The sequence below is a fragment of the Neohortaea acidophila genome, assembly GCF_010093505.1.
Source record: "Neohortaea acidophila strain CBS 113389 unplaced genomic scaffold BDY17scaffold_9, whole genome shotgun sequence".
NCBI classification, from domain to species: Eukaryota; Fungi; Ascomycota; class Dothideomycetes; order Mycosphaerellales; family Teratosphaeriaceae; genus Neohortaea; species Neohortaea acidophila.
Genome location: NW_022985518.1, coordinates 773,308 through 795,896, shown reverse-complemented (window position 1 = coordinate 795,896; position 22,589 = coordinate 773,308). Strand labels below are relative to the sequence as shown.

At 55.5% G+C, this 22,589-nt stretch overlaps 12 protein-coding genes across 12 annotated transcripts; 7 read left to right on the top strand and 5 right to left on the bottom strand.

Moving 5' to 3' along the window:
• The first annotated feature begins 131 nt into the window (after positions 1-131).
• On the top strand, positions 132-3,373 carry BDY17DRAFT_302291 (uncharacterized protein). Its single transcript, XM_033734378.1, has 14 exons — positions 132-405; positions 464-558; positions 618-695; positions 749-818; positions 879-887; positions 937-1,236; positions 1,295-1,318; positions 1,379-1,719; positions 1,777-1,926; positions 1,974-2,136; positions 2,190-2,404; positions 2,467-2,623; positions 2,685-2,767; positions 2,823-3,373. Exons 1-14 carry the CDS (start codon positions 294-296, stop codon positions 2,925-2,927), a joined length of 1,902 nt encoding a protein of 633 aa, XP_033587294.1. The 5' UTR covers positions 132-293; the 3' UTR covers positions 2,928-3,373.
• A 285-nt stretch (positions 3,374-3,658) lies between these two features.
• BDY17DRAFT_255695 (major facilitator superfamily transporter) lies at positions 3,659-5,366 on the top strand (the record flags this gene model as incomplete). Its single annotated transcript, XM_033731548.1, has 3 exons — positions 3,659-4,032; positions 4,091-4,122; positions 4,174-5,366. 3 exons carry the CDS (start codon positions 3,659-3,661, stop codon positions 5,364-5,366), a joined length of 1,599 nt encoding a protein of 532 aa, XP_033587293.1.
• Positions 5,367-5,820: 454 nt separating this feature from the next.
• On the top strand, positions 5,821-7,802 carry BDY17DRAFT_198926 (eburicol 14 alpha-demethylase). The gene has a single exon (XM_033730078.1). The coding sequence runs from the start codon at positions 5,923-5,925 to the stop codon at positions 7,555-7,557; it is 1,635 nt and encodes a 544-aa protein (XP_033587292.1). The 5' UTR covers positions 5,821-5,922; the 3' UTR covers positions 7,558-7,802.
• On the bottom strand, positions 7,664-9,085 carry BDY17DRAFT_312559 (uncharacterized protein; the record flags this gene model as incomplete). The annotated part of the gene is made up of 3 exons (XM_033735636.1): positions 7,664-8,035; positions 8,096-8,136; positions 8,179-9,085. 3 exons carry the CDS (start codon positions 9,083-9,085, stop codon positions 7,664-7,666), a joined length of 1,320 nt encoding a protein of 439 aa, XP_033587291.1.
• A 757-nt stretch (positions 9,086-9,842) lies between these two features.
• On the bottom strand, positions 9,843-11,282 carry BDY17DRAFT_318334 (uncharacterized protein; the record flags this gene model as incomplete). Its single annotated transcript, XM_033736179.1, has 3 exons — positions 9,843-9,923; positions 10,004-10,511; positions 10,573-11,282. 3 exons carry the CDS (start codon positions 11,280-11,282, stop codon positions 9,843-9,845), a joined length of 1,299 nt encoding a protein of 432 aa, XP_033587290.1.
• A 337-nt stretch (positions 11,283-11,619) lies between these two features.
• On the bottom strand, positions 11,620-12,177 carry BDY17DRAFT_312558 (AhpD-like protein; the record flags this gene model as incomplete). The annotated part of the gene is made up of 1 exon (XM_033735635.1): positions 11,620-12,177. One exon carries the CDS (start codon positions 12,175-12,177, stop codon positions 11,620-11,622), a length of 558 nt encoding a protein of 185 aa, XP_033587289.1.
• Positions 12,178-12,412: 235 nt separating this feature from the next.
• On the top strand, positions 12,413-13,632 carry BDY17DRAFT_326597 (uncharacterized protein; the record flags this gene model as incomplete). Its single annotated transcript, XM_033737541.1, has 2 exons — positions 12,413-12,921; positions 12,972-13,632. The coding sequence occupies 2 exons, from the start codon at positions 12,413-12,415 to the stop codon at positions 13,630-13,632; spliced, it is 1,170 nt and encodes a 389-aa protein (XP_033587288.1).
• A 182-nt stretch (positions 13,633-13,814) lies between these two features.
• BDY17DRAFT_326596 (uncharacterized protein) lies at positions 13,815-14,100 on the bottom strand (the record flags this gene model as incomplete). Its single annotated transcript, XM_033737540.1, has 2 exons — positions 13,815-13,985; positions 14,041-14,100. 2 exons carry the CDS (start codon positions 14,098-14,100, stop codon positions 13,815-13,817), a joined length of 231 nt encoding a protein of 76 aa, XP_033587287.1.
• Positions 14,101-14,481: 381 nt separating this feature from the next.
• Positions 14,482-15,609, top strand: BDY17DRAFT_254619 (uncharacterized protein; the record flags this gene model as incomplete). The annotated part of the gene is made up of 1 exon (XM_033731448.1): positions 14,482-15,609. The coding sequence occupies one exon, from the start codon at positions 14,482-14,484 to the stop codon at positions 15,607-15,609; it is 1,128 nt and encodes a 375-aa protein (XP_033587286.1).
• Positions 15,610-15,752: 143 nt separating this feature from the next.
• BDY17DRAFT_198872 (uncharacterized protein) lies at positions 15,753-19,488 on the top strand. The gene is made up of 2 exons (XM_033730077.1): positions 15,753-18,863; positions 19,048-19,488. Exons 1-2 carry the CDS (start codon positions 15,896-15,898, stop codon positions 19,173-19,175), a joined length of 3,096 nt encoding a protein of 1,031 aa, XP_033587285.1. The 5' UTR covers positions 15,753-15,895; the 3' UTR covers positions 19,176-19,488.
• Positions 19,489-19,887: 399 nt separating this feature from the next.
• BDY17DRAFT_318331 (eukaryotic translation initiation factor 3 subunit M) lies at positions 19,888-21,204 on the top strand (the record flags this gene model as incomplete). The annotated part of the gene is made up of 1 exon (XM_033736178.1): positions 19,888-21,204. One exon carries the CDS (start codon positions 19,888-19,890, stop codon positions 21,202-21,204), a length of 1,317 nt encoding a protein of 438 aa, XP_033587284.1.
• A 364-nt stretch (positions 21,205-21,568) lies between these two features.
• BDY17DRAFT_318330 (uncharacterized protein) lies at positions 21,569-22,515 on the bottom strand (the record flags this gene model as incomplete). Its single annotated transcript, XM_033736177.1, has 3 exons — positions 21,569-21,636; positions 21,670-22,336; positions 22,402-22,515. The coding sequence occupies 3 exons, from the start codon at positions 22,513-22,515 to the stop codon at positions 21,569-21,571; spliced, it is 849 nt and encodes a 282-aa protein (XP_033587283.1).
• Positions 22,516-22,589: the final 74 nt, after the last annotated feature.

The following is a 22,589-nucleotide window of genomic DNA, read 5'->3' as shown; positions in this document are numbered from 1 at the left end:
TGGCGGCCCCTCACTCAACGACCTCAAGCGACGCTTCTTCCCCAGACCCACCTCAGCCCACCCCGCACCGCTTACTCGCCTTGCCCAAAACATCAAGGTCACGGGCACCCTGGTGGATACACTACAAGGATGTGGTGAGATGGCAGCTAGCGTCCACTTCGCATATATCCCGCGCGCGAATACTGTACGAAATCTTGCTGCATAAGAGTCTCAGGCCCCTCCTTTCTTGTCGACATCTCAATCTCATCTCCAACCCACCTCCATTGAGACGCAAGACAAGGCAATAAGTCAGCATGGCCACGAACGGTGTAAACGGCGCCAACGGCGCCCCTCATCTACCAGCTCTCGCGCACAACGCCGGGGACTTCCTTCAGCACAAGTATGACTACGTGATTGTCGGCGGTGGTACGTTTTCAGCCATGCAGTCTCGCAGCCATACGGCCTGCTGACCCTACAAACAAAGGCACGGCTGGCTTGGTCGTCGCAGCCCGTTTGACAGAGAATCCGGATGTGACCGTGGGCGTGCTGGAAGCTGGCAAGAATCGCCTGGGCGACATGGTGCGCTGCTTGTGTGCCCTAACAGCTCAGAGTGGAAGACACTGACATTTCATGCACAGTTGGTGGACACCCCTGGTGCATTCTTCCAAATGTTCAACAACCCCGAATACGATTGGGCCTTCATGACCGAACCACAGGTATTGTCTGGAACATTTCTGAGCCCCTGCGGAGTTGCTGATGATCAGTGTAGAAGCATAACCAAAACAAGAAGCACCATGTCGTGCGAGGCAAGATGCTGGGAGGAAGCTCGGGCATCAACTGTATGTCTTAGAATGCCGTCGTGACCGGACAGACTGCTTACCGTTCGGGACCCGCCCTAGACATGATGTGTAAGATCTCGCCATCCCGCCAAAACACGACGTCGCTGACCCAACCTAGATGTCCGTGGATCGAATCAGGACTATGACGACTGGGCTGTGCTAGCGAAAGACAAGGGCTGGAATGCCGAAAAGATGAGCCAATACATGCGAAAGCACCAGACGTTGGAGCCCATTCCGGACGAGGTTGTCGATCGTGCCACCACGCCGTTTGTGGGAGAGTTCCACGGGACCTCTGGCCCCTGCCGCACCTCGTTCAATCACTCCTTCCTGCCCATCGAGCACGACTTCATCAAGGCCTGTGATGAAGTGACTGGCTGCGACAAAAAGCCAAACGATCCCTGGAGTGGTGATCACATCGGTGCGTCAATTCCATTGATATCGGTGAAGGGCTGAGGCTGACTTTTTCGTGTCTGAAGGCTTCTACAATACCTTGGGTCTAGGTAAGTCCATCGTAGACCCAAAACACCAGAGGAAGATTTGGCTGATATGAAAATCAACAGTGTGCAGAACTGGCCCCAACGCAGGCAAACGTAGCTACGCTGCTCGGGGCTACTTCGCGGCCAACGCTGAGCGTCCCAATTTACATGTGTTGTGCGAGGCTCTCGTGTCATCTGTTCAGCTCGACGGCAACAAAGCGACGGGCGTCAACTTCGTCCACGAAGGCAAAACCCATACCGTCAAGGCTGGCCGCGAGGTCATCATCTCCGGCGGCGCGATCCAAAGTCCCCAGATCTTGGAGTTGAGCGGGATTGGAGACCCGGCGGTGTTGAGCGCGGCTGGAGTGGAATGCAAGGTTGAGAACAAGGCTGTCGGTGCCAACTTCCAGGACCATTCTTTGACGGTAAGCCAGCTCCCCAGTTCTGATCCTCGCTCAGATCCTCTGCTGACTACATCAAAGGCGGTGAGCTGGGCCCTTGCCACTGGGAATCCCAGCTTCGAGGTTGTCCACCAACCCGAGGTCATGGCCGCAGCTCAGCAAGAGCTGATGGAAAAACAAACCGGGCCACTGACGCACATTGCCAGCACCCAGGGATTCTTCCCCTACAAGGTAGCCTCTTTCATGGAGATTTGTTGCAGCAGACTGACATTCGATAGCTGTTCGCCTCCGAAGCCGAGCAGGCCGACATTATCAAGTCGGTTGAAGACAGCATTCCCAATCTCACTCCGTTTCAGCAGGAGCAGTACAAGCTCACCATCGACGCGCTGAAGGATTCGAAGAGCGCCAACTTGCAGATCGTTTTCGTGCCTCTTGGCGCAGGTAGGTGCCCCCCACGTAATGCATGGAGAGTTGGCCCTGACGGAAATGTCCAGGCTACGAGGAAGGCATCCAGGATCAGTCCAAGATCTTCCCACCCCCACCGCCAGACCGAGAGAAGATGCAAGTGACTGCTGCACTGTGCCTGCAATACCCCTTGAGCAGAGGTACTGTTCACATCAAGTCGAGTGATCCGACGCAGCATCCTATCGTGGACCCGGCGTACTTGAAACATCCCGCGGACGTGGCGGTGCTCGCAAAGGGCCTCAAAGTAGGTCAATGGGAATGTTCCAAGATTGGTGAAGGAACGCTAATTTGCTGTCTGACAAACAGATGCTGGATGAAGTGTCCAAGTCGGCTCATTTGGATGGCAAAGTGTCTCATCGTGTGGCGCCGGGCCCCGAGGTGGACCTGTCGAATGAAGAGCAGAGGAAGAAGTGGGTTCAGGAGTTCTGCATGTCGGAGTACCACCTGTGCGGATCCGTGGCGAGTACGTATCGGCATATATCTTGGCTGAAGACGCCATCAGCAGTCGCTAACCAAGTCTACAGTGGGCGACGCGGTTGACAGTAGACTGCGGGTGAAGGGAGTGCAGAATCTCCGGGTGGCCGATGCCTCTGTCTTCCCCAACCATGTGAGGATAGTGAAACGTCAATGCTCGCGTATAGCAATACTGATCATCGCCCTAGGTTTCTGGAAACATTGTGTCGTCGGTGTATGCCGTCGCGGAAAAGGCGGCGGATTTGATCAAGGAGGACTGGGACTACGGCGCGTTGTCGAAAGGGTCGTCGTAGGATGGAGAAGAGCTTGAGGTGTTGATTGATGGGTTACATAACATGTCTGCCTGCTTCAATGATTCTCTCGTACTCTGTGGCTGTGCCGTCTCGTGAAAGATTGTACAAGGCGCACGTCCTGTGAAGTCGTGACTCCGGCAACAACATCAGCACGTGGGTCGTCTCCTAAAAGTACCTGAAAGGGTACCTTTACCCATTCAAGCCATTGTTTGGTTTTGTGCATTTGGTGCTAGGCCGACCTGGGCAAGCTTTTCTGCACAAAGCTTCGACCGGGACGGACATCGTCAGGGCATCCGAATAATCATTCCCGGAGATAAGGGTCTCGAGCACGACGGGCGAGTTATGCCGCCCCGAGCTCTGCACGCCACATGGGAACGTTCGTTTAACTTACTAAGTGGTGAAACCGAGCACTTTCCATTTCGATTCTCATTGTTCCTTTTGCCTCATCCCACCATCACCTTCACCCCCTCCTTCTCCTCATTGGAAGTCAGCCGTGGGTGCCTGCCACGTGCAAAGACCGGCGCGTCTTCCCCGCAAAGCTTGGTATTCGCCGCACTTCCATCAAAGGTGAGTCCCTCACGGCGGAGCGGGGCATGGCGACACCCCCCACGACAATGCCATGCCGCATTGGTGCACGCTCTGCGTGGGAGCTGATCTCACGCTGCCATCGCGAGTTGTCTGTGCTACGAGCGCCATACTGACAGGACCCCGCGATAGCACACGCCGACACCATGGCCGCTGCCGAGTCAGAGCTTCGATCACACGGATCGGGCAACAGCAAAGCCATCGACAACGAAAAGGACGACGCTGCGTTGGCGTCCTCCAATGCCTCCGATGCTGGCTCGCCCCTCGACATCGATCGCGATATGGAGAAATCGGCGCCCGTGGAAGCCATCTCCGACCAGGGCCACGCCCCCGACCCAGCCGACCCCAATGTCGTAGACTGGGACTCGCCAGATGATCCCCAAAACCCTATGAACTGGTCCGACAAGAAGAAGTGGAGCAACATCGCCGTGCTTTCCGTCCTTACCCTGCTCACGCCGTTGGCCTCCTCCATGTTTGCCCCGGGTGTGCCTCAGCTGGTCAAAGACTTTCACGTAACAAGGTCGGTTCCGCTATTCCCCGCAAAGGAGTCTATGTACGTTGCTGACTCCAACCTCCAGCCAAGCTCTGGAGACCTTTGTCGTCTCCGTCTGTACGTTTCACTCCAGACGCGGCCATGTTACCCGAGATTAACTCTGTACAGATATCCTTGGCTTCGCATTCGGCCCATTGGTTCTCGCTCCCTTGAGCGAGATGTATGGAAGAGTAGTAATTTACAACGTCTGCAACGTGTGTTACCTCGCCTTCACGATCGCCTGCGCCTTGTCGCAGAACATCGGGCAGCTCATTGGCTTTCGTTTCCTCGCCGGATCTTTCGGCGTCGCTCCGATCACCCTGGGCGGTGGCACCATTGCAGACATCATGAAAGCAGAAAAGCGAGGCTCCGCAATGTCCGTTTGGGCGATGGGACCCTTGCTCGGACCGGTTATCGGGCCGGTCTGTGGCGGGTTCTTGTCGAATGCGAAAGGCTGGCGATGGATCTTTTGGGTACTTGCCATTGCCATCGGTGCGGCCACGATCGGCTGCTTTTTGGTGGCGCGCGAAACCTACGCCCCGGTCCTGCTCGAACGGAAGACCAAGCGATTGAGGAAGGAGACTGGCAACGAGGACCTGGTGTCTAAATTGGACCTGGGAATCACGCCCAAACAACTGTGGATTCGATCGTTGGTGCGACCGGCGAAGCTCATGTTCCTATCGCCGATCTGCGCCCTCATGAGCCTGTACCTGGCCATCATCTACGGCATCCTGTATCTGCTTTTCACGACCTTCACCTTTGTGTTCGAAGGCGCTTACCACTTCTCTGAGAGCATCGTCGGCTTGGTCTATATCGCTCTGGGGGTCGGCATGCTTCTTGGTCTCGCCATCTTGGGCACTCAGTCGGACCCGATCATGAAGAGACTGGCCGCCAAGCACAATGGCGGAACCCCCAAGCCCGAATACCGCCTGCCGCTTCTGATGTACGGAGCTCCGTTCATCCCCGTCGGTCTCTTCATCTACGGCTGGACTGCGCAATATCACATCCAATGGGCCGTTCCGCTCTTTGGCACGCTGCTCGTCGGCGTCGGCTTGCTGGCGGGCTTCATGTGTATCAACACCTATCTCATCGACGCCTACACGCGCTATGCCGCCTCCGCGCTCGCTGCGAACACCGTCCTGCGCTCCATCTTCGGTGCCGTGTTTCCGCTTTTTGCCCTGCAGATGTATGACGCCCTGGGACTTGGCTGGGGCAACAGCTTGATCGCCTTTGTCTCGCTGGCCATGGTGCCCATTCCGTTCGTCTTCTACTACTACGGCGAGCGGATTCGAACGCATCCGAAATTCCAGGTCAAGCTTTAGGCGGGGACATGGAGCTGGCATTGAAGACGGTGTTTGGGAATAGACTTGGCGGAAGTATTGTCAAAGATCTACCATGCACAGTATGACACGAATTTCTTAGTTTTGCTTGATCACGACGAGCTGGGCTTGATAGTTTGTTGTGGCCAGCAATCACAGCTTCTTTATGTGAACATCTCGATAATGCTCAACCGCCGGGTCAATGGTGGGGTCCATGTCAACGAGTCCGCTGCTGGAGGAAGAGGTTGGATCGCCATAGTTGACGGATGACAAGTAACGCGGTCTGGCTGAGTACGGTCTACGAGGCAGTTCCAGCGCGTCACGTGTCTCGAAAGTTAAGCTTTGTTCCTGCAGGCGTGTGGCCGGCGCCGGCTTCTCAACCTGAAAAAGTTCCGGGATGATGACATAAACATTAAGGTATGGGACGATCCTTTTTTGATGATTTCATAAAATTCTGGGACAACACAATGCGCCACTCTCATTAACATCCACCTCGACACCCCTCTAACTCCCCTTCGCCTACCGCCTTTGCGCGCACAACACACACCTCTCGCGCGTCATGGGCGTCCTCAACGAGATTGCCCACCCCGTCTCCGTCTGGGTCGCGGGAGCGAGTACATGGAAGGTGGCCGCGGCGGGCTTTGCCCTCTTCGTTACCCTCTCCATCCTCCTCAACGTCCTCAGCCAGCTCCTCTTCCGCAATCCCCACGAGCCGCCCGTCGTCTTCCACTGGGTCCCCTTCTTCGGCAGCACCATCACCTACGGCATTGACCCATACCGCTTCTTCTTCGCGTGCAGGGAGAAGTACGGGGATGTCTTCACGTTTATTCTGCTCGGGAAGAAGACCACCGTGTGCCTGGGCACCAAAGGCAATGACTTCATCCTAAACGGAAAACTGAAGGATGTCAACGCGGAAGAGGTGTACGGCCCGCTCACCACTCCCGTGTTTGGGAAAGACGTCGTCTACGACTGCCCCAATGCGAAGCTGATGGAGCAGAAGAAGTTTGTCAAGTTCGGCTTGACGACTTCTGCCTTCCAATCATACGTGGGACTGATCGTAGGCGAGGTCAAGGACTACTTCTCCAAGGACAACCCACACAAGAAATTCGCTTCCGACTCCGGCACCGTCAACCTGCCCGGTATCCTCGCCGAGCTCACCATCTATACCGCCTCGCGTTCCCTCCAGGGCAAGGAGGTGCGCAAGACCTTCGATTCCACCTTTGCCGACCTCTATCACGATCTTGACCAAGGCTTTGCTCCGATTAACTTTATGCTTCCCTGGGCCCCGCTGCCCCAAAATCGCAAGCGTGACCGCGCGCAGAAAAAGATGGCGGAGACGTACATGGCCATTATTGAACAGCGAAGGAAAGATGGCGACTTGAAATCGGAAGGTCGCGAAGAGGACATGATCTGGAACTTGATGAATTGCACGTACAAGAACGGCACGCCCGTCCCGGATCGCGAGGTCGCCCACATGATGATTGCCATGCTCATGGCCGGCCAACACAGCTCTTCTGCCACAATCACTTGGATCTTCCTGCGTCTCGCCTCCAAGCCGCATATTCAGGATGAATTGATTCAGGAGCAAAAGGATGTTCTTGGGGTCAACGAGGATGGCACGATCAAACCCCTCACCTACGATGATCTTCCGCGACTCCCCTTGCATAGCCAGGTCGTCAAAGAGACTCTCCGCATCCACACGCCCATTCACTCGATCATGCGCAAAGTCAAGCAGCCCATGGCAGTCGAGGGCACCCCTTATATCATTCCCACCACCCATACCCTCCTCGCATCTCCTGGAGTCACCGCCCGCACATCAGAACACTTTCCCGAGCCGCTGGTGTGGGAACCGCATCGATGGGATGAGCCGGCGTCGGAGAAGTTCACCCATCTCGCGCCCAAACATCTCAAAGAGGGCGTGCTCGAGGAGAAGGAAGATTATGGCTATGGTCTCGTGTCCAAGGGCGCCGCATCACCTTACCTTCCCTTTGGAGCCGGGAGACATCGGTGCATCGGCGAGCAGTTTGCTTACGTGCAGTTGCAGACCATCTTGGCGACGTTGATTCGGGACTTTAAATTCCTCAATATTCCCGGCAAGGAGGGAGAAGTGGTCGGGACGGATTACTCGAGTTTGTTCAGTCGACCTTTGCAGCCTGCCGTGGTAAGATGGGAGAGACGGGAGAAGGCTTACTAGGTTGTTGTATTTTTCCAGCTAGCGTGTGTTCAATTGCTCAATATGAAACGCTGAGCCCGGGCATGGTGTGCATCGTTCGACCTCGTGGCTCATACCGTTCATTCATTCATGCCCCTCCCCCGCTCCCAAAAGCAATATGTCCCAACGAAGCAGACCGGAAGATTGGCTTCATCTGCACGCCAGATGACCATATCTCGTCTTCGTGACCCCACATTGAAGCCGAACGCATCTTGGCGAGCGGGATTGGCGCCGAGGACGAGCCAAACACGTCTTCTTTGAAGGTAACGTTGTCCGCGGCGGAGGGCAATGCGCGCAGCTTGAAGTTTCTGAGGTAATGGTAGTGCGGCAGCTCATCCTCCACTTTCCGTCGAAGTGCTTGTGCTGTTTCGTCACCAAACTCCCGTTTCCACTCCGCTTGCTCTGCGTCGAGGTCGATGAGCTCTTCTGAGGCCTGAGACGTTGTCCGGCGGTGTTTCTGCTGTGGTGGGTTTTAAGTCACACTGTTCGCGCTTCCACGCAAGGGATAAGGAGAACTCACGCTGCTTCGATTTGGCTCGGGGCGCACGCGATCCGTAAACGCTTTCAAGAGATTCTCAGTAATGGTCTTCGCCACCGACTCACACGCACGCTGGAACTTCTGCCCGAAACCCCACGTCTCCTCCATGTCCGCCGTGTCGAGATCGAGCAGGCGGCAGAGCATGAGGAGGATGGCATGAGTGTTGTTCACTACGTCCGCATCGTCAATGACGATCGGCCAGCTGGCTATGAGCGGAAGATCTTGGTGTGTGGAAAGCACCGAGTCCGCGCGCCGTCTTCTAGAAGCAGGTCGTTTCGCCGGTGCCACGGGGCGCAGATAGTCAAAGATCATGCGCGACCAGCGCGCACTCGTCCAGAACGTCAGATCGTCGTCGTCGATATTGTAGAATGGGCCGACGCTGTTTGCCTCGCGCAGCCAAGCGGGAATCACCTTTGCTGGATGCCGGATGAAGATGATTGGGGTAACGAGAGCAAGGAATGCATCGGGCAAGCATGTCGGGTTGGTGAGTCTGGAGAACCCGGGCTCATGGCTGTGGATGGCGGAGAGGACGACGTCGGGTCTCATGATCAGCGGTGATTGCTCTCGCACGAAAAGGATCTTGCCCTCGTGTTCGAGCTTGTCGGCCTCGCGGAGGAGCCTCTCGGTGGCAATATTGTAAGTGAGTGAGGTGATGCGAGTGGGTGCTGCGGCAATCTGGTCATCCCACGCCTTCTTCGCCAGCTCGTTATTCTGAAGCTTCGGCTGTACGCGGTCGGGTCCCAGTGTTGCTGCCAGAGCATAAGGGTTCGAAATACTACCGAAGCGCAGATGGGAGAGCAGATGCCGACTGAAAAGCTGCGCACTGGTCCGTTGCGTGTCGAAAACGAAGATTCGAAGTGGTTCTTGATCCTCTGGTGACGCCCCGCCATCTGAAGGGAGCTCGCGGGATGATGATTGAAGCGTAAACGATGGCAGAGATGGCGTGTGAGACTTTTGTGTGATGAGGTCCATTGTAGAAGCAAGGAGACGAATGACGGGGATGCAATGTATTGCTGGCAATACGCGGGAGAGACGGCGTGGAAGTGATTGCAAGGAAAAGACTTACCAAAAGCCATGCTACTGTTTTGGAAAAAGCAACCTCACCAAGGGCAGTGCATAAAGTATGCTATTGACCAAGCCAACGCTGAGGAATGCATTCCACACGGTGCTGCGAGTTGCCGTGCGTCAGGCCATACGACGATGCAGGAAATGGTGCAGAGTCGAAGTATTGTTGACAGACTTGACGTCCCAATTGGCCAGTCGGAGCCGGAGAGCGGGGCGTTGGCCAAGTATTGACCGGTGGCTAGCTGCAGATGGCAAAGGGAGTCAGAGTCTGGAACGGTGGCGCGGGTGATAGGGCGATCACGAAGCGAGAAATGGCTGCAATCAGACGGGAGTTGTACCAACTCGCACCAACTAATGGTGGACTGAGCGAGCCAAGCGTTGGAGTCCCACACGCTTTCTTCGCGCGTTCGACGACGATTCTGCTGGGTACGATGCCATGGTCCCCTCGACCTCAGAATTCGATGGTTTCTGCAACAGTGCATTGTGATTTATAGTTGGTGGGACTTCCATATCTCGAGATGGTCGCAGTTCCCCTCTCAACGTTCGTAGAGAGTGCGATTCACACTGGATCAACGTACTCGAACCCCGCGGCAGCACGGCAATGAGACATCTGAATGATACTGGATCGTATGCCTTGCGTCGCTGGTGGAGACCAGCTCACGGGTCATAAAGGCCATTGTCGAAGAGCATGCTCAGTCTCCGCCTTTGCATCATAACCATATAGCCATGGCTGAACTTGGGGACACTGTTATCGATCAGCAGTTGAGCATTGCAATACATTGGCCGAGTCCAGCGACCGAGTGAAAGGCAGAACAATGGACTTACCTGCCATCGGCTCGGAAACTTGCAATCGATCTCCTTGCCCAGGGTCGATTGCATGAGCTCGTCTCTCGCTTCTTGTTCTGGGCCGTCGTCCATATGGAAGTCGTGCCGTTGGGCAAACGTTTCTCGAGCGATGGCTTCACCTCGCTCTTTCCTCAATTTTTCATACAAACGCAGGGCTGCTGGCAATTGGTCCTTGGATCGCAATGCTGCCAGCACGTTGCCCAACACGATGCCATCTTCTAGAGATGAGTTTGCGCCTTGTGCGAGATATGGCAACATGGGATGACAGGAATCCCCAGTGAATACAAAGGTGGACTTGTCATTGACCCAATTGTCCATTTCGGTACGATGGAGCAGTTTCCACTTATCGACAGACTTCACTTCATCGAGAAATCGGTTCAATGCGGGATCCCAATCCGCGAAGAGCTGTCTCATCTCGTCCAAAGAACCGGCTTGTCGGTCGACATCTGGAGGGAGATTGTCGGGTGTGAGAAGGACGAGATTGAACCTGTCGCACGGCAATTCAGCTAATATACCATGGAAGGGGTGGAGTTTGAAGCAGAACGTACATAGTCCCGTTACGCAGAGAATAAGCGACACAGTGGCTCCCCGGCCCAATCCAGAATTGACACGAGGGCTTGCCGATCCACTGCTTCAATTCTTCGTCTTGGATGTCTTCCACTTTGAGGAGGATCCGATATGCCAAATCACCAGTGGGCAAGGGCGAATCAGCTTTGCCGAGAGTTGCAAGATAGCGTTCCCGGGATGTCGACCAGAGACCATCCGCGCCGACCAGGAGATCAGCATGCAGACATTCTCCATCCGCCAGGGTGGCCGAGGGACGGGAGAAGTCAATGTCCACCACCTTTGCCGCAAGTCGCACTTCCACCCCCAATTCCCTTGCCCGTTGCACCATGGCCAATTGAACATCCACCCGATGCAGATCCCAGAATGGCTCCCCGTACTTCTTCCTCATCTCGATGTTGAAGTCGTCCGTGCGGGAAAGCACCTTGCCATCCGAGTATCTTCTCACTTGGAGAAAGGACGGCTCGGCGGCTTTGGGCTCGAGGATGTCGTACAGGCCGAGTTGGCGAAGAACTCGGACGCCATTGGGCGTAATTTGAAAACCAGCGCCGATTTCCGCGAGTTCCTTGGCCGCTTCGAGAACTCGGACGTCGTGACCGGCGAGGCGAATGGAGATGGCGGCGCATAGCCCGCTGATGCCAGCTCCAATGACAACTACCGAGAGGACTGAAGCTGAGCGATCGCTGGTGGACATCTTGGCAGTCCAATTATCGACCAAGTAGGCCGCCTGTAGGCGACAGGAGTCACGACATGAGTGGGCGAGAGATTGGCGAAATCAACAAGGAGATGAGGTGCAGTTTGTAGGTTGACAGCCGGCGGCACTTGCGGCGATGATGTGAGTGGAGCACACTCTGACTCTCTGAACATCTCCACCCTTTTTATTCACCATCGCCAACAGTGCAATCTATGCAGCATGTTCTACAGTGATGATAGTAATTTGTGAGTTAAAGCAGTGTTGGGTAACGATGGAAAAGGCTTGCAGACGGTACGATGCCACGAGCTTTGAGCTGTCATTGACGAAGAGCCAGTGGCTACTCTGGCATCTTCATCTCTTTTCCGTTGCTCTCCGTTACATCCAGCGATACTAGAAATCTGCTGACCATGTTGTAGCCAGCGACGGTCATGGCTAGTTCCATTACCTGCCGCTCCGTATACCTCGCCTTCAGCTTGTCCATCAACGACTCGCGAACTTCGATTTCCTTGGTGCTCTGGTAGGTGAAATCGAGCACGTCAATTTCCTCCTCCGTCAGCACCGCAGAGTTCTTCACGTCGTCGTGCAAAATCGCCTCCAACGCATCTCTCCTGGCGCCGGCTTTGAGGGCCAGCGGTGCATGCGCCGTCCACTCGTAGACGGCTTTGTTGAGAACGGCGACGTAGCACACGGCCATCTCCATTGCGGCCAGGTTCAGCGTTGATTTGGAGCGGATGGCTCCCATAAGAGTGTTGAAGCCATCTGCGATGTTGGGATTGTGCAAGAGGGCGAGATCCAAGGGAATCAATGGCCGTGGCTTTCTACGTTCTTTGATGCGTTCGTAGATGGCCTCCTGGCTGGGATCCGCAGGCTCTGATGCGGCGTAGGAGATGCGCATGCTTAGCTTATCCCCGAAGTTCGTGAGGCCAAGACGTGTACACTGCAGGGAGTGAATGGATCGAGGACGGAAAGCAGAGCGAAGTCGCAGCTGGCGAAAAGGCTGCCGGGCAAACAAACGGGCCAATCAGAGCTGCCGATGAAACCACCTTCGTCTCCAACTTGCCCAGATATCTCAACCCGTTGAACTTTTTCAATGCTGGAAACACGCACACATATACACATCTCCCGCAGACATGGTGCTCCAAGCCATCCGCTATCAGCCTGGCCGGCTCCAAATCCTCGACCAGCTGAAGCTGCCCCATCAAGAAGTGTACGATGAGATCCGCAACGCACAGGACGGATGGCATGCTATCAAGGACATGCGCACACGTGGTGCTCCGGCCATTGCAATTGTCGCAGCCTTGTCGCTAGCCGTCGAACTTCAGAACAACGCGCTGTCCGACAGGGCGGAGGAGGTGGCGGCATTTATCGTCGAGAAGCTCGATTACTTGGTCACGAGTCGGCCGACGGCAGTCAATCTTGCCGATGCAGCGAGGAAGTTGAAGCAAGTCGTGTCGGCGGTGTCAAGCGTCAATGGTTGTGGAGGTGCTGCGGTGCGGCAGGCGTATTGCGATGCCGCTGCACGCATGCTGATCGATGACGTGGCTGACAATGAGGCTATCGGGAGATACGGGGCGGAATGGATCATCAAAACTGCCGGGAATGGAGGAGGACTGAGTGTCGTGACACATTGCAATACAGGGTATGTATACGACATCGCTGCTCCTCCATCACAACGCTGATGGTAGCCAGCTCTCTGGCCACGGCTGGCTACGGGACCGCCCTGGGGGTGATTCGGTCACTTCACGCCATGGGTGAGCTCAAGCGAGCCTTCTGCACCGAGACACGCCCCTACAACCAAGGATCTCGATTGACTGCCTTTGAGTTGGTGCACGACAAGATCCCCGCAACGCTGGTCACCGACTCCATGGTCTCCGCCCTGCTCCGACTGAAAGGTCCTTCGGAGCGCATTGCAGCCATTGTCGTCGGCGCAGACCGCGTGGCCGCAAACGGAGACACGGCCAACAAAATCGGCACGTACCAGTTGGCCATTGTCGCAAAAGCGCATGGTCTAAGTTTTCTGGTTGCCGCGCCGAGAACAACGATCGATTTGCAGACCAAGTCAGGCGCGGACATTGTGATCGAGGAACGAGCGCCCCAGGAGATGACGCGTGTGAAAGGGCCGAGGTTTGATGGAGTGGATCTGGACCTGAGTCGCACGGAAACGGTCAGTATCGCTGCGACTGGAATCGATGTGTGGAATCCGGCGTTCGACGTGACACCGGCGAACTTGATCGATGGAATCATCACAGAGGTGGGCGTAGTAGAGAAGAACAAAAACGGAATGTTCGATTTGGCCGCGATCATGCCTCCTCAAGAAACCATCAAGCCAGCGTCGGTGGGTGATGTGTGAGCTTGCGAGATGATGGTCCGCATAGTGTGGCATTGCTGATAGATTATACGGCGCGAGATAAATAGAGAGGACCAAGAGGCCGGGTATAGATGGCTGGATGATGCCGTGGCTGCCTCTTCGTTAGTGATTTGTGGACAAGACATATTGCCGCACGTAATCACCTCCTGCCACTTCATTGCAAGTCATTGAGAACCCTCTGCGCCGGAATTCGATGCAGACTGATCAGTGCTTTTCACCTCCTGTTGTTCCTGCTCCGCCTGTGCAAGCAGCTCGTCAATCTTCGCTTCCATCCGTGTCAGCTGGCTCTCAAGCGCTGCCGCTGTTCGTTCGCCTTTGGACAGCTCTTGTAATGCCTGTCGGACGTCAGCATTCCTATCGGTGCGCTCGGCAAGGTCGATGTGCACCCACCTTTGCGAAATCGGCATCAGACGCGTTTTCCACGCGTTCACCTGAGCTGCCTGACGCCATTTTCGCAATCCAAAGGGCAGCAGCTTCATGTATGAAAGCTCTTGGGTGCTGTGGTGTTGTACTATACAATTGAGGATGTTCTGTGGCGCATCCATTCATTTCTCGGCTGATCGGAGTCGGATCAAAAGTTTGCCGGGCACCGACGGAGACGGCATCAAACAAGCCTGGTTTGGCTTGGGCGAGTGTCATTGATTGGTAACTGACAACTTTACTGCTTTCACTTCGACAAATATATACCTGCTCGATCGGAGATCATTGGAAAAGGAGCAGCGATTCTGGCACTTCTCTGGCGCTCATTTTGATCTGCGCATATCGCGGCCGAATAAGGAAGCTGCGCCTCCCGTCTGACCACAAAGCGGCAGATACCACACTACGACTACCATGGCGAACTCCGCAACACGTAAACCACGGCCTGCCCGTCAGACTAGACTACCGCTCCCCTCGCCCTCACGACTTGCGGCTTCGCTGGAAGAAGATTCGTCCGAGCGGAGTCGACTCGCAACAACGCCTGACGACAAGGACAAGACTTTCCTCTATCTTGCCTATGGATCCAACCTGTGCAACGAGACTTTTCGCGGCAGACGTGGCATTAAACCGCTATCGCAAATCAATGTTCAAGTTCCCGAACTGCGTGTGACATTTGATCTGGCTGGCATCCCGTACTTGGAGCCTTGCTTCGCAAATACAGCGCGAAGACAGCACAGAGACGATGCACCGACACAGCTCCCTCTGGACGCGGAAAAAGCCGATCTCGCCAGCTCGCACTGGAGTGAGGGCGGGTATCGGAAGGACCAGTGGCGCAAAGGTCTCGTGGGTGTGGTGTATGAAGTGACGGCTGAGGACTACGCGCACATCATCCAAACAGAAGGCGGCGGCTCCTCATACCAGGATATTCTGGTCGACTGCCATCCCATTCCCGGTTCAGACCCGGCAGAGCCCCTGCCATGGCACCCTACGGAGCCGGCATTCCGAGCGCACACGCTGTTTGCTCCCGCCCTGCCTCCGCATGGGGGTCCATTGGGTGGTCGTGTGAAGCGGCCAGACACCAGCTACGCGCAAGCGTCTGCGAGGTACTTGAAGCTCATGAGAGACGGAGCGGCGGAATTGGGCCTGCCGTATGAGTATCAGGAGCATCTGAAATCACTCAGACCGTACAAAATCACCACCGTGCGACAGCGGATCGGGCAGGCGGCATTTTTACTTGTCTGGCTGCCTGTGGTAGCTTTGGTTTTTGGATTGGGCAAAATCTTCGCGGATGATCGGGGCAGACTACCAGGCTGGCTTCGACAATTCGGCAATGCGGTATTTTCCGCGGTGTGGACGAGTTACGACAACGTCTTCAAGCCACTGTACGGCGATGGAGAGCGAACGATCTCCGATAATATCGATCTGACTGGCACCGAGAAGGGCTTCAGTTCCGGTGACATGCAAGAGATGAGCAGACTGGTGGACGTTGGGCTGAGCACCGAATTGGAAAGCATCAGCCGTCAGGTATCACGGTCGACATGAGGTCAGCAATGCGCCAATTTGCAGCACTACAAACATAAACAATGTTTCACTTCGTGTCTGATGAGAATGCTTCTACTTCAAAGCGAGATACCAAGATGTGAGGTGGTGCCTGACGCACAATCGGGGAGGGAAGGAGCGTTTGACCAGCTCCTTCCTTTCATCAGGGCTGCAGCCTCTACCGCTCCCGAGCTTCAACTCTCATTCAACTTCACCTCAACATCCGACTTCCCGTTTTCTGTTCGATTTTAATTCACCATACGATGGGTGCAACTCTCGCTTCAGGACCATGATGCCCCCCTTACTGGCGAGTTCACAAACAGAGAAGGTCATTGACTGCAGTGTGGGAGCGCGATCGTCGCCGGATCCAGTCCGACCACAGGTGGAAGTTCAAAACACCCCTCCTCTTGACCTGGTCGAAGACTCAATGAAAGACATCATCCAAGCATCCCGCCACGCCGTCGTGCCCACCCCTCAGCCTACCTCACTGGATGACGACGACGAGCTGTACACCGCCACCCCTCAAGCAAACAAGGCGCGGGCGAGCTCTCCAAGAAAGCTAGCCACGCAGCGCCTCGCCGTTGAAGCTCCCGGCCACTACCGCAGTGCAAATGGCACGTCCGAATCTTCACATCGCGACGCCCCCAACCTCACGAAGACAGTACAACCTGCACAAGCACCCGGGACGCAGATCGGTGGATCGATGCAGACCCCTGCTTCTCGGTCGAAGAAAGTCCCACCTTCCATCACAAAATCTTCTCGATCATCTCTGGCAGCTCTCCGCGCAAGAACTGGAGGTCAAAATCTGCCCACTTCAGTTCAAGGTGACTCCGTGGCGAGGTCGGAACCTGCTACGAAAGCTTCAACGCCATCTGAAGCAATTGGCTCCATCGACGCCGAGTACAAAGCCAAGTATCCTACACAGACGTCTGCTACGAAAGCCCGAACTCAAGCCAGTGCATCTACTTCAGGCATGCTGCGATCCAGGAATAGCAATGCAGAGCAGCAAGGATCAGCAAATAGCGCGAAACCTGCCGCCGTATACCAGCCAGCGACTAGCGATGCACGAAACAGTCACAGTCGAAGCGACGGCGCTGACCGATCGACATCACCGAGAAAGAGACGAAGTTCGAGCATACTGAAGCAGAACAAGCAGCCCAAGCGCCGCGTAGATACTGTTGAGCAGGATGTGTACGACTTGCCAGAGTCACAAACTGTCAAAGAAATCCCTCCGGTGAAGAAGAAGTTTCGGTATACAAACCGCTTGGAACCAAGAGAGACAGGCAAGCCAAGCCGCAGCTCTGCATCCCTCAGCAATTCGAAAGCCAAATCAAGCGCGGCTTCCAACACTCAGAAGCACAAGCCAAGGGAATCCGCGGGGCCCAATGTGAGGACAAGGAGGATGGCCGCACAAAGCACGGCACCTCAAGACGAACGTGTCCGCCGCTCTGCTGACCGGGATGAAGCTTCGGTTCCAGCCTCGAAGAAAGCTGCCCCTGCAAAACAATCCTCCAACGCCGAAGGGCACGTGGAAGAGACTCTGGTTGAACTTGAGCAATCAGTGGTCAATTATGATGCCGAGACCCCAGAAAAGGAGCGTCATGAGGGCAATCTGGATGCGAATGAGCTCCAACGCTCTGACGTAGACAACAAAGACACAGCAAAAGACGCCAGGGAGACTGCCAGCCTCGTCATTGAAGCATCTCAAATGAATGCGATCATCGCTTCAGACAGACAAGAATCCAGCTGCCCATCACCGTCATCAGTACACGGTGAAGCCATCCGCCTTCCCGCGACCACCGCAATGGACACCAGCCATTCGGCGACTCAGGTACCGAAGACGCCGACTCCATATCCTTCATCTCCCCCAGTTACCGCCAATGTGAAAGATCCCACACCTCGAAAATCTACCATCGTGGCTTTTGCTAAATCCGGTCCGCGTAACCAAGGCCGCTCATCAGTCCAGAGACCGTCTCTCGGCGGTGGGGATCCCAACTCAGAGGTCCTACACAGCAGATCATCTGTACCGGCCGAGATCCAGGGCAGCGATGTGACATGGCTGCAAGCAAAGCATGGGAAAGGACCGCCATCCATATCAGCATCTGTCACATCTGGTCGATTCCAGCAACCAATTGAGTCTAGCATCGTGGCCGAGGACGTGTCTGCGGCTCTCACCAATTTCACCAGCAAGCAAAAAGGAGGCCCAGGGCCAATTTCGGAGCGTTTACGACCCAATCGTCCTCAGGTTACAGACATTCCCCAACCTCGAGCATCTTCGCCAATGAAAGGAGATGATCAATTTGTCAACATCGGCGATTTCGACGCTGCTATGGGTGAAGCATATGAGGGGCCTGCGCCGAGGGTGGGCAACGTGAAAGCAATGGACCTTCAACTTACCGCATCTCAGCAGGCGATGCCGCCGCCACCGTCAAAGCCGACCTTTCAGCGGAAGACGGATCAGGCACCCACCGTCGCAGCCATGGCTGTACATCAGAACGACCAACTTCAACCCCGGCAGGGCGTCAGTAGCGACGCACGACCTATGAAGCGGGCGCTCGACGTCGAAACCGTCGAACGGCCATCTTCGAAGCGATCTCGTGCTGAGGCATTTGTATCAGACATTTCCCTACCCGTCGAAGAGGGGTCACCGCCATCCCCTAACGATACACATGTGCAACCAGCTATTATCGATGTTGCTCTTCCACCCACGGACACCTCTCGCAAGCCGGCTCGGGTTGCATCGTACGGCTCCCAGAAGGTGGACTGCCAAGGAAGTCCTGTGCCAGGAGGCATGATAGTACCAGAGTTATCGACTGCTCTGGAAACTTACTCTCAGAACGTACCACTGTCGCCAAGTGCAGCGGACACAGACTTCAGTCGTGCTCCAGATCCCACGTCAAGAGTGGACCGTGGCTCATTGAACGTAACAAAGCGTCTCATTTCAACATTGGCCGAAGATGGTGCTCTATCGAGCAATGTCAAGCCTAGACCTGCTGCACCTCACGAGGCATCGAGAGCCGTTACTGGAGTCGCAAGCACGGATGACAATGAAGAGCTCGTTGGTCGCGCAAAAGCATTGCCGACAAGCAACCCCTTTACAAAGGCCGATCAACCATGGGTGGCGCCGTCCCGGAAGCCTAGTTCCTCGACTTTCGTCGACCATCTCAAACGCATCTCTGCTGAGGCTCAAGAGCAGGCCAGAATCGATTCTCTCAAGGACATTTCTCCTCAGTATGTCAACCGAAGCGTCGTTCCACCCAAAAAGTCGTCGCGAGCAGCCAAACGTACCCGCAGTCCTTCGCCATCTCCGTCCGACAGCTCCACGGATAGCGATGAGTCGACATCGTCAGAGAATGATCTTGCACTCTGGCGTAACGGCCTACAGCCTCATCAGATGAACCTATTTGACGAAATGGTCATTGTATCGCATAGGCTCGTGCGCCACCTGGTGGATGCGGAAACCGCTGCACTGCAGATCGTGGAGGATTACCGCACTCGAGGTGTTGCTCTCGTCGAACAGATGGAAAGTAATCACATCCGACAGCGTGAGAAGTACGTCGAGAAAATGACAGCAAGGAGAAAGAAGTTGCGCAAACAGTTGGGCGGGTACAGTCGAGATCTGCAGGAGATCCGTGACCATGTGCCTAGACGTGCGGACAACCATGCTCCAAATAAATCAGAGGAAGAAGAGAAGTTGCTGCGGGTTATGGCGGAATACTGTTGAGACTCGTCTTGCGAGGGTCGATGCGCCATGTCGCGATAGCTCGGATATCTTGGTTTCGGTATAGTTGCTCGCGATGTATGCGTAGGAATCGCGGAGTCCGCGAGTGAAGATGTTGCTTGATGGCGATACAAATGTAATGCGAAAAGTCCACACCAAATCATCCCTCCAGCGTCATGTTCTCAGTTCTCCGCGCCGGGTTGGACGATCTCCTCTGCGGGCCTAGCGCGACCCGGCGGGGTGGTTTCGCCAAAGACGCAGACACCCGCTAGCGTCCGCTCCGATCTTCCAATAGGCTTCTTTAGCGACAGCCATTTCGCCAAGGAAAAAGTTCGCCCACGGTATGAACTTTTTGAGGAGCAACTATCCACCAACTCCCCGCGGTTACAAGCCTCTCACAACTCAGCAAAGACCTCCGGTGCTGTCAAACCAAGTGCATCTCACGCCTTGTACTTCGCCCCGACCCTGTCAAAGATTGCCGAACCGATCGGTCCACTTCTCTCCGCGCGCAAGGTTGGGAAAATCGTTGACGATTCAGCGAGCCATACCACGAGTCCAAGATGCCCGGCATGCCCAAGCTCTCCCTCGTCGAGGGCAGCTTTGAAGAGTTGGCCACAGAGCTAGCGACATACCTCGACACCCTGAAAGGCGATGGCTCCACCGTCGCGGCTGAGGTGCAGCCCCTCCTCGCCGACCCGGAGCAGCCAGAGCAAGCGAAAGCGACCGACAAAGATGCCGTACTGAAGAAGCTGGTCACCGCCAGCTCGGTTCTCAATGCTGCCCCCGAGCGCGAACTGCAAGCGGCATACAACCTCCTCATTCACCTCATCTCGCAAGCACAAGACCCCAACAAATTCCTCCCGCCGATATGCAAATATCTCAGCCAGCCCATCACCTCATCCCCACAGAATGGATCCGGCATCGCGCTTGGAGTATTAGGATCCCTCTTCAACACCATTCCGCCAGAGGATGAGACGAGATACCATGTGCTGTTGGCCATTGTGGAGTTGATCAAGAACTCCAAGAACTACGACACACTACAGCCGCAGTTGAAGAATCTCGATGTCTGGGTGAAGCAGTGGGAGTCTGAGCCGGAAGAGACGAGAACCCTTTACCTTTCCATCGCCGATGCGGCCGCCGCAGCCAACGAACCCGAAGACAGCTATACCTACCTCCTCAAAGCCCTTCGCACTCTTCAATCCGCCCCGTCTTCACAGGAAGCGCGCGATGTTTCCGTCCGCGCCCTCAAAGTTGCCCTGCAAAGCGAGAAGCACTTCGACTTCGAGGATCTCACCGCGCTAGACAGCGTCCAGTCTCTCCGGAAAACCGACCAGGTCTGGTCGGAAGTCCTCGAGCTGTTCAGCGCGGAAGTCTACGACGACCTGCAAGACTTCAAAGAATCCAACCCCACCTTTTGCTCCGAAAACGGCATCGACGAGGACGCGCTCGACCGCAAGATGCGTCTCCTCACCATTGCCTCCCTCTCCGCACAAGCCGCCCACACTCGCACCCTGCCGTACTCCACCATCGCCAAAGCACTAGCCATCCCGACGGAAGATGTGGAGGTGTGGATCATCGATTCCATCCGCTCCGGCCTCGTGGAGGGTAAGCTGTCGCAACAAAAGCAGGAGTTCCTCATTCACCGCAGCACCTACCGCGTGTTTGGCGAGAACCAGTGGAGAGAAGTGGCGAGCCGGCTGGAGACGTGGAAGACAAGTCTCATCAATGTGTTGGGGGTGATTCGAAGCCAGAAGGAGGAGTTTGTGAAGGAGAAGGAGGCGCAGTTAAATGGACCTCCCGCGACGGCGAGAGACGGGTTCGGCTATCGACCTGATAGGCGGCAGAGGAACGTTGGATTGTCTTTGGACAATGAGTGAAGGATGCGAGTTGACGAGTGTCGCAGGTTGATACGAGTAGGGTGTGCGGGATGAGTTAGACGGCCTGGGAGGCTTGATCATCTGGTCGTTGACCACAAGACCGTTCCTTGAACTGTTCACCCGGTTATCTTAGCAGTGGGAAAGAGAAGAGGCGCATCGCATCATGTGTGTGGATGCACACTTTCTGGTATCATTCATATGCATCGAGCTATCTTCACCCACTCTCATCTCGCATTCATAAAAGCAAGCCTTGTGGATCATCGCTCGTCTATTTACTCGCTCATTCGTCCTTGTAGCAGAACTTCCAGGTCACAACGCCGTCGCTAAAACAATCAAGCATGCCAGGATCGCATGGAGGAGAGCATCACACGTCTTCATTTTCCATGCCAATCCTGGGGGGACTGCGACTCTTGCTCTTGCCTCTCGACCTCCCTCCGGCAGGACTCAGGTAGGGGCTTTGGCTACGACTCCTCCTTCGCTCCCCCTCCACTCGCCTGTCCTCGATGATCCTCAGTATCGCCCGCCGTCCCCCACTCGCATCGACTTCCTTGCCGCGCATGCTCATACTGATCTTGTCGCCACTATGCGCGCGAAGAAGCTTGTTCATGAGCAAGTATTGCATGATCAGACAGACGTAAACGCCACAATCCATCCCGTTCTCTTGCTGAGGGCAGTCGTCTAGATTGATGAAGCGCAGAGGTCGGCCGAGGAGCTGGGAAAAGCGATGGCTGGCGAGCTGGCCCTCGTGCATGTTGTTAGGGTATAGAGAGTCGTAGTGAAAAGAGACGCCATCGATGATGGAGACCAGGAGCAAGCTCCAGTGCGAGCCACCTTCGGCCACGTCGACGCGGTAACAGTCGTTGATGGGGAGGAAGATGTGGGTGGTTTGGGCGAAGTCGGGCAGTGCCGTCTTTAGTGTGAGAGGGTCTTGGGTCTTCATGAGCAGGAAGGACATGCTGGGACGGAGGAGGACGATATGGGCTTTGGGGTAGCTGATCAGCTTTTCCCGTTCGAGGTACTCCTCCCAGAAGGCGATGGCGTTGTCCGTCAGCCAGTCGTTCTTGATGGTTGTCACGTCTTCACGGGTCAGACGAATATCGTGGTAGGAGAGGTAGGCATCGTCGGGGCTCAGCTGGGAGTTGGGGGTTAGCACGCGACTTGAGCGGGAATAAGTGATGGGCGTGGTGAGCGACATACCGACTCTCCAAAGTGACGGCTCAGCTTGCCGCCGAAGGGGTGAAATCCGCCGTGAGGGGAGTGTCGGTCCTTCGAGAAGGAGCTCCGCGAAGGGCAGGCTTTGTGCAACGGCATGGCTGTTGGTGCCCAGGTTCTTGCGGGATGCACTCGGGAGTAGGGAGTGAAGAGCAGATGGATGCGAGCTGGGG

Bases quoted from the DNA above. Each gene is read 5' to 3' on its own strand.
- BDY17DRAFT_198872 (XM_033730077.1), top strand. From the start codon at position 15,896: ATGATGCCCCCCTTACTGGCGAGTTCACAAACAGAGAAGGTCATTGAC. The intron at 18,864-19,047 runs CCAAAAAGTCGT...TAGGCTCGTGCG, and splicing joins CAACCGAAGCGTCGTTCCAC to CCACCTGGTGGATGCGGAAA.
- BDY17DRAFT_302291 (XM_033734378.1), top strand. From the start codon at position 294: ATGGCCACGAACGGTGTAAACGGCGCCAACGGCGCCCCTCATCTACCA. The intron at 406-463 runs GTACGTTTTCAG...CTACAAACAAAG, and splicing joins CTACGTGATTGTCGGCGGTG to GCACGGCTGGCTTGGTCGTC. The intron at 1,319-1,378 runs GTAAGTCCATCG...GAAAATCAACAG, and splicing joins CTACAATACCTTGGGTCTAG to TGTGCAGAACTGGCCCCAAC.
- BDY17DRAFT_198926 (XM_033730078.1), top strand. From the start codon at position 5,923: ATGGGCGTCCTCAACGAGATTGCCCACCCCGTCTCCGTCTGGGTCGCG.